Source organism: Asterias amurensis, chromosome 14, assembly GCF_032118995.1.
Source record: "Asterias amurensis chromosome 14, ASM3211899v1".
In the NCBI taxonomy this organism is placed as follows: domain Eukaryota; kingdom Metazoa; phylum Echinodermata; class Asteroidea; order Forcipulatida; family Asteriidae; genus Asterias; species Asterias amurensis.
Genome location: NC_092661.1, coordinates 15,766,060 through 15,773,406, shown reverse-complemented (window position 1 = coordinate 15,773,406; position 7,347 = coordinate 15,766,060). Strand labels below are relative to the sequence as shown.

The following is a 7,347-nucleotide window of genomic DNA, read 5'->3' as shown; positions in this document are numbered from 1 at the left end:
GAGTCAAGTCCAGTTACTTTAGTCATAGAGGATAAACATCCATTGAGTATACAATGTTCTGAAATGAAACAAGGACGTGTAGCAAATCTTATGAATGATATATGCAGGGAGGTACCTATATGCCTATACCCTTTTGATTCATCATGAAGAATGGAAAGGTCCTTCCTGCATATTCCATTTGGCCCTGAAAGTCACCGAACACTATGTCAATAGGTAGGCAATTACTTCATGCAACTGGTGACGCCAAAAAGCTCATGACATGGGCAGTCGCGTTTCAACACACTTGGGCCGTGTTTGGGACTGCCTTAATATTTTATACACTGCGGCCTCAGCTCAACCTCATAAAGTCTGCTCTGATAATTAGAAACACACACAGACATTATGTGACTTACATTTTACACGACACTTGATCATTATAGATGAAGGAATGACTCGGCTATGTACCGAGGGAATGCACACAATCTCAGACAAGCCAAAGTCACTACCAAGCAGCATTCCACACATTAAATATAACGTGTTTTGTCAATGGCTGTCACAACTGCGTTTCCTGATCTCAACGATTCTCTACACGATATTTTGCCCTAAAACTGATGCCACATCAATGCACATAGGGGATGACCTTCAGAAGCCGTTGTATTGCCTTTACGTGTGTATGAATTAGACTTGCACTAGTATGTCACCCGTTTTAAAGGCGATTACAGAAGTGGCATTTTTAAATTGGGTTTTTGAAATGCCCAACTTCTGGAACAAGATGCTTTTGTAGGTTCAAAGTCAAGGCAATGCTTGTACAATTAATACTACAATGTCAGTTTTATTGCAGCTATGAAAATGATGAGTGCCATACAAATTTCCACCACAAAAGGGTTTCACATCATTCATTACGAAACATTTATGTAAAGGCTGCCATTAAACTACTTGTCAAGCAATTAGTCCTTTCTCTATAAGTCACCACGAATATATGAAGCAAATGGACATAGATCGCCCCTCCCGTGTCTAAGGCACAATAGTTTCGAAACAAAGTAATGGGTTATAGAGAGCTTGCGAGGGATGCGTCTCTGGCCTAACAAAATGAAGTTAAACAGTGTTACAGATTAAAATCCGGCGCGTTTAAGAATAATGCCAGAAACTAAACATTTAGAGAAAAAAAAACACAAGACAAAACACACAGTTATAACTGCTCTTACTATTATTATTGTATTTTTCTCCATATCAATTCATTGTTACACACAAAAGAGATATAGAAATGATATGGAGACAGAAGGCCAGACTGAGGAGGATTAATGTGAAATATTACTGAAAGCCATTGGATGGACACTTTCGGTAAACAGTATTATCCAAGTCCCACACTTCGTGTATCACAACTTATATATAAAATAACAAACCTGTGAAAATGTAGGCTCAATTGGTCATCGGAGTCGGGAGAAAATAACGGGAACACCCACCCTTGTATCCGCGCGTTTCGCCGTGTCATGACATGTGTTTAAAATAAATCCGCAATTCTCGATATCGAGAATTGAAATTGTTTTAATGTTTTCTCAAAAAGTCCAAAACAAAAAGCATTTCATGGAACAACATTTCAAGAGAATTCTTTCACCATTACCTTCTGTAAACCCTGTAAGTTTTGTTATAAATCTGAACTTTAAAATAAAAAATCTGTTCCAAAAGTGTCCAATGGCTTTAATTCACCCGAACTTGACGGTTATAGTTTAAAACATTTTACAATCTTGATTATAATGCATTATGTTATAATATTCTTAAGAGAATTTATTTATGTTATATGAAAAAAAAATAAAAAGTAAGTTTTCACTGTGAGGCGTATACCTATTTAAGAAATCGTTCCAAGATGAAATACGCGTTTATGAGATACAATTTTAATAGTTTAAGTGGTGGCTGTTTTATTGGTGGTATCGCTTCTGCAAGCCATTTGTAAGTGTTTTTATCTTCGAGAATTTTATTTTATTTTAAAATCAACCCTAAAAAGGTTCGAAAATACTTTTTTTTTTTTTAAGAATTGATCTCAGTTGAACATCTTGGTTTCGCTTATCTAAGAACAATTTATGGTGACGTTTTGCAAGACATCAATGTTATGGTGTTTTTGTTCTACATACATACCACAATCAATTGACTTCCAATATACTTTTCTCTTCTTGAAAATTACTTTGAGGAGCTTTGCTTACGTAATTCTGCCATGAAATTGGGTCCAGGGGTGATGAAAAACTCGGCCCCTGTCACTACCTTCACCAGTAATGGTTAATTGTCAACTTCGAGTCCGGAGACAAGACCATTTTGGTATCATCAATTCCCTCTAGCATACCTGTACATTCAACATTATTTATTTCATTACTGCTACCTGAAACAACCCTGAAAATTCTACAAAGTTCAACATCACGTGGGCCCCCTGCCCATTGGATGATATATTTGTCACCATGACAACAAACACTACTCATTCCATCCAAATCATGTAGATTCATCAACAGTCCCCCTTTATGGTTATACACGTTGAAGTAATTTTCTGCATGACCATATAAGGAAACTACTAACAAATCTTCGACTGCCTCACATTTGCCTGGCAGTGTATAATCGACCAAATCTTCAAAATCACCAGAAATCGAAACTGACGTCACACACTCCCCTGTTTGAATATTCCAAACAATAAACTTCATGCCATCAAAATCAGCCAAAGCAATATTGCCGTTACCATGGCAACAGGACAAGCTCTCTGCAATACCTTCACAATTATATCTTAAAGTATGCAGGCAATCACCAGTGACTGCATCCCAGAGTCGAAGACACCTATCACTGTACGCACCAACCACCATCTTATCCCGGTAGTCAACATCTCTCAAAATGGCCCCCTCTACATCGATCTTAAAGATATGACGAAGTGCTCCATCTTCAACATCCCATACGTAGATATGTTTGTGTTTAGCATCATCTGCAGTAATATACAGCGGGATGGCTGCACTGATTACCAACTCTGTATCAATGAATATTCGGTCGATATATTCTTCCTTGGTTCCCTGCATGAGATGCAATATCTCTCCAGTGTTGGCACTGAATATACGAACCACACCGTCTTTACTACCAACAGCAATTTTACCATTACAAACTCTTAAACACGCGACACCTTCACTGATAGCTGGAATAAGGTGTCGACAAGTGTCAGTCTTAACATCCCATATTTGAATTGTTTCGTTCGACATTACAACCACCAGACAGTCTTTGTCGATAACCACCTTGCGTGCAACTGATCGACTGTCCAGCCCTGCGTCCATGTCTCTAGGTTTTAAATTGCTGACAAGAAAACATTTGTTCTTCCAGTTGTTCTCAAGATGTTTTGCTTTCATGTAGATTTCCTTCCATCTGCACGTAGCCACAAGATTGATCGTTGAGTCCTGCCTGACTATGGCAGCCATTTTGAATGACACGTCATTCCGTCCGCCACTAACATCCTGGGGTTTGTACGGGATTTCCTTAGTGAGATCGGTAATGCTACCATAGCGTTCCCATCCATTTCTCAGACATAGAGGGCGCCATAGCGAATCTGTATTTGCTGCATTACGCAAATGTCTGTTGCAGGAAGCCACGTGACTCAAATCTACCGCACTCAGATATTCAAATATTGACTTCGTTAGTTCAGGAGGTAGGGCTGTAAGAAGATCGTTACCTACCGAGTCATTGACGGCTATTCCCTGTCTTTTGGTTTCCATTGTCTTTGCTGAAAGGTTTTTAGTCAGTTACTGGCGGTGATTGAACTCTCTGTTTCAGGGCGCGGAGGGATGGAGCGGATAGGGGTTCATTCAAGTCCAGTTGCTTTAGTCATAGAGGATAAGCATCCACTGGATAGCATTGTTCTGAAATGAAACAATTAAGGTCGTGTGGCAAATCTTATGAATGATGAAATGCAGGGAGAGTAATGCTTTACCCTATTGATTTCATCATGGAGGATGATAAAGGTACTTCTTGCATGTTATTTATATTCCATTTGGCCCTATAATCACCAAACACACCCAATGGGTGCAGCTGATGCGCCTGGCGACGCCAATCAGCTCATAGCAGTCGACAGTCGAGCTTCAACTCAAACTTGGGCCGTGTTTTGGAGTGCCATCGTATTTTATGCACGACCTTAGAATCTATAGTTCAACTTAGTCTATAACTGGTAGTTGAAAACACACACAGACATTTGACTTACATTTCAAACGACACTTGACCATAAATACGAAGGGATGACTCGGCTACGCACCGAGGGAAACACATACAATCTCAGCAAAAGTCAGCACAGCAGCCTTTCAAGAGTTGGGTCTAACATATACTTTGTCAATGGCTGCCACAACTGCATTTGAGCTTGCTGATCGCAACGAACTCTCAACACGCATGGATTTGCCAAATATGCCATATCAATGCACAGAGGTTAACCTTAAACCTATTGTTATTTATTTATTTACCGTGTGTTTGAATTAGACTTGCACTAGGTACGTCATCCGATTTAGAGGCGATCCACAAGAGTGGCATTTTTAGATTGGGTTTTTGAAAAGCCCATCGTGGCTTTATCCGCAGCAGATTCTTAAACTAGATGCTTGTATAGGTTTTAAGTCAAAGCAAATGATGTACAATACCTCACCCACGTGCTGGATTCAACAGCCCCCTGTTGAATGTCAGTTTCACTGCAGTTATAATTATGAAAATGATGCGTGCCACTATCACCACAACATGGTTGGTGTATCACAACATTCATTACGAAACATAGTATGTAAAGGTTGGCATTAAACTATTTTTCAAGCAACATTATTCCCTTCTCTATATAAGTCACCACGAATCTGTCAAGCAAATTGACAAAGTACCACCCGTGTCAAAAGGGACGGTGTATTTCTCTCTAAAAGTTCAAATAAATTACACACAAGATGAAGAAGGCAAGACTGAGGAGATGTAAGTTGCATTTAATCTAAAAGTTCAGTCTTACGATAAAAATACTTTTAAAAGGTAAAGACTCCCGATAAGTAGAAAAAGGATATCAACATTTAAAAAAATATAAACGGTTCACAACATTGAGTCACATGGGTTATGTTGCATTTAATCCTCATACATGCGGTAACTTGTGGGGTACGTTTATACATGCGGTAACTTATAGAATCTTTTTATACATGCGGTAACAGGTGTCACGACCGGGATTTCAACCCACACTCTGCTGAACAGAAACACCAGAGCTTGAGTCCGGTGCTCGTATCTGCTCGGCCACGACAGTTGGAGAAAGGAGTCACACAAAATTATTGTCTACACGTGAGTTTTGTAAAGCGCTAGGGTACAGCCACCGTAACTCTGCATATTACCTCTGCATATTACATCGTGAGCTTATATAGGAAATGGCGTCCCATCACAATAGTTGTGACATGTACATTACTTGAAGCGAAACTTTGTATTACAAGTACTTAATTAATCCTAAATCGCAAATAAAGCTGCTTATCACACGGCAAAAAAACGGCAAAAAAAGCAGACAGCCGATCCGTATTAAGTATTTGAAGGGCAATATAAAGGTCCTGTCTATAGTATATTATACAAAGATATTGGACTTATGGTTCGTATAATGGTATTATGCCCTCTTTGCCAACCGAGGTTGGAAAACTATGAAAAGAAATCAATGCAAAACTTTAACAGTTGGCCACACTTTAAAACAATATCACAAAACTATTCAAAAATAAAGTTGAGTTTATTGCAGACAAAGCCACCAATCATAGGAGTAATTTTATTTCAACCTCCGATTATCTATTCCGCTGCAGTAGAATAAAGCAAGACGGTTCCCTAAGAGCATCTCTACCTGGCAAGTAGATATACACATGGTGTTACCGCAAACCAAATATACATTCATTAAAAATGTTGCAATTTTTTTTTTTTTTTGCCAGAATATATTGTGTTCACACGATTAAATGTTTTGCCAAAATTAAACCAACAATGCCAACAGTTGTTTATCAACAATGGAAATGAACTTTTATCCGCAAAGATTGTCCCACCATTTCATGGCACTTTACTAGCCTTGGAATTCTGTGCCTCTGTCACAATAAAACAACGCTCTTTTTATTGGCGCCAAATGCGCAGATTTATGTTGTAAGATCGCCACGAAGTTTGGTCCAGTTTGGTTGAGAGACAAATAAACTTATCTGCTAAGCAAGTTTCAGTAGGGGACAGGTAAACTCATCTTCTAAGCAAGCTTTGGTCAGGAGACAGATAACTTCATCTGCTAAGCAAGTTTCAGTAGGGGACAGGTAAACTCATCTTCTAAGCAAGCTTTGGTCGGGAGACAGATAAACTCATCTGCTAAGCAGGTTTCGGTAGTCGGAGAGGTAAACTCATATGCTACAAGCAAACTTTGGATGAGAGAAAAATAAACTTATCTGCTTAGCAAGTTTTGGTAGGGGGCAGGTAAACTCATCCTCTAAGCAACCGTTAGTCAGGTGACAGATAAACTCATCTGCTAAGCAAGTAAGTAGTACCCTAGTGGTACAAAATATATTTGCCAAAAAGTAATGTCAACAATAGAGAGATCCCGCCAGCCCGGAGAAGAAATCCCACGCCCAATCTCTGCAGCGACTGCTATTGCCAAGAGCACTCTCAAGGATCAGCGCTATTCAATTGCTTCTTTTGTTCAGTTCAACTATAAAACAGATAAGTCATCAACAGCTAAGCAAATTTGGGTAGGGAGACAATTAAACTCACCTGCTGAGCAAGTTCTACCCTAGTTTACAAAAGATCTTTGTCAACAACTAATCCCTTAACCACAGAGAGATCCAGACAGCCCGCCAGACCACATGCCCAGTCCCTGCAGCAACTGTGGTAGATGCTATTGTCAAGAGCACTAACACGGATAAGCGCTATTCAATTGCTGCTTTTGTTCAGCTCAACTATAAAACAGATAAAGTCATCAGCTATGCAAGTTTGGGTAGGGGACAGATAAACTCATTTGCTAAGCAAGTGGTACCCCAGTGGTACAAAAGATCTTTGTCAACTACAAATCTTTTAACAATAGAGAGATCCAGCCAGCCAGGAGAAAAAACACATGCCCAATTCCTAACTGTAATAGCTTCTAATGTCAGGAGCAGTACTACGGAAAAGCGCTATTCATCTACTATAAAACAGATTAAGTCATCTGCTAAGCAAATTTGGATTGGGGACAGGTTAACTCATCTGCTAAGCAAGCTTTGGATGAGAGACAATTAAACTAATATGCTAAACAATTTTTGGGAGACGAACAGGTAAATTCAACTGCTAGGTAACCTTTGGTTAAGAGACAGATAATTTAATCTGCTAAGCAAGCTTGGGTTATGAGACATGTAAATTATCTATAGGACAAACTTT

The 7,347-nt window shown here is 39.2% G+C and overlaps 1 protein-coding gene across 1 annotated transcript; it reads right to left on the bottom strand.

Annotated features, from left to right (window-relative positions):
• Positions 1–847: 847 nt before the first annotated feature.
• Positions 848–4,353, bottom strand: LOC139947147 (uncharacterized). Its single transcript, XM_071945005.1, has 2 exons — positions 4,193–4,353; positions 848–3,854 (listed from the first exon to the last, which is right to left on the bottom strand). Exon 2 carries the CDS (start codon positions 3,708–3,710, stop codon positions 2,238–2,240), a length of 1,473 nt encoding a protein of 490 aa, XP_071801106.1. The 5' UTR covers positions 3,711–3,854; positions 4,193–4,353; the 3' UTR covers positions 848–2,237.
• Between the last annotated feature and the right edge of the window lie 2,994 nt (positions 4,354–7,347).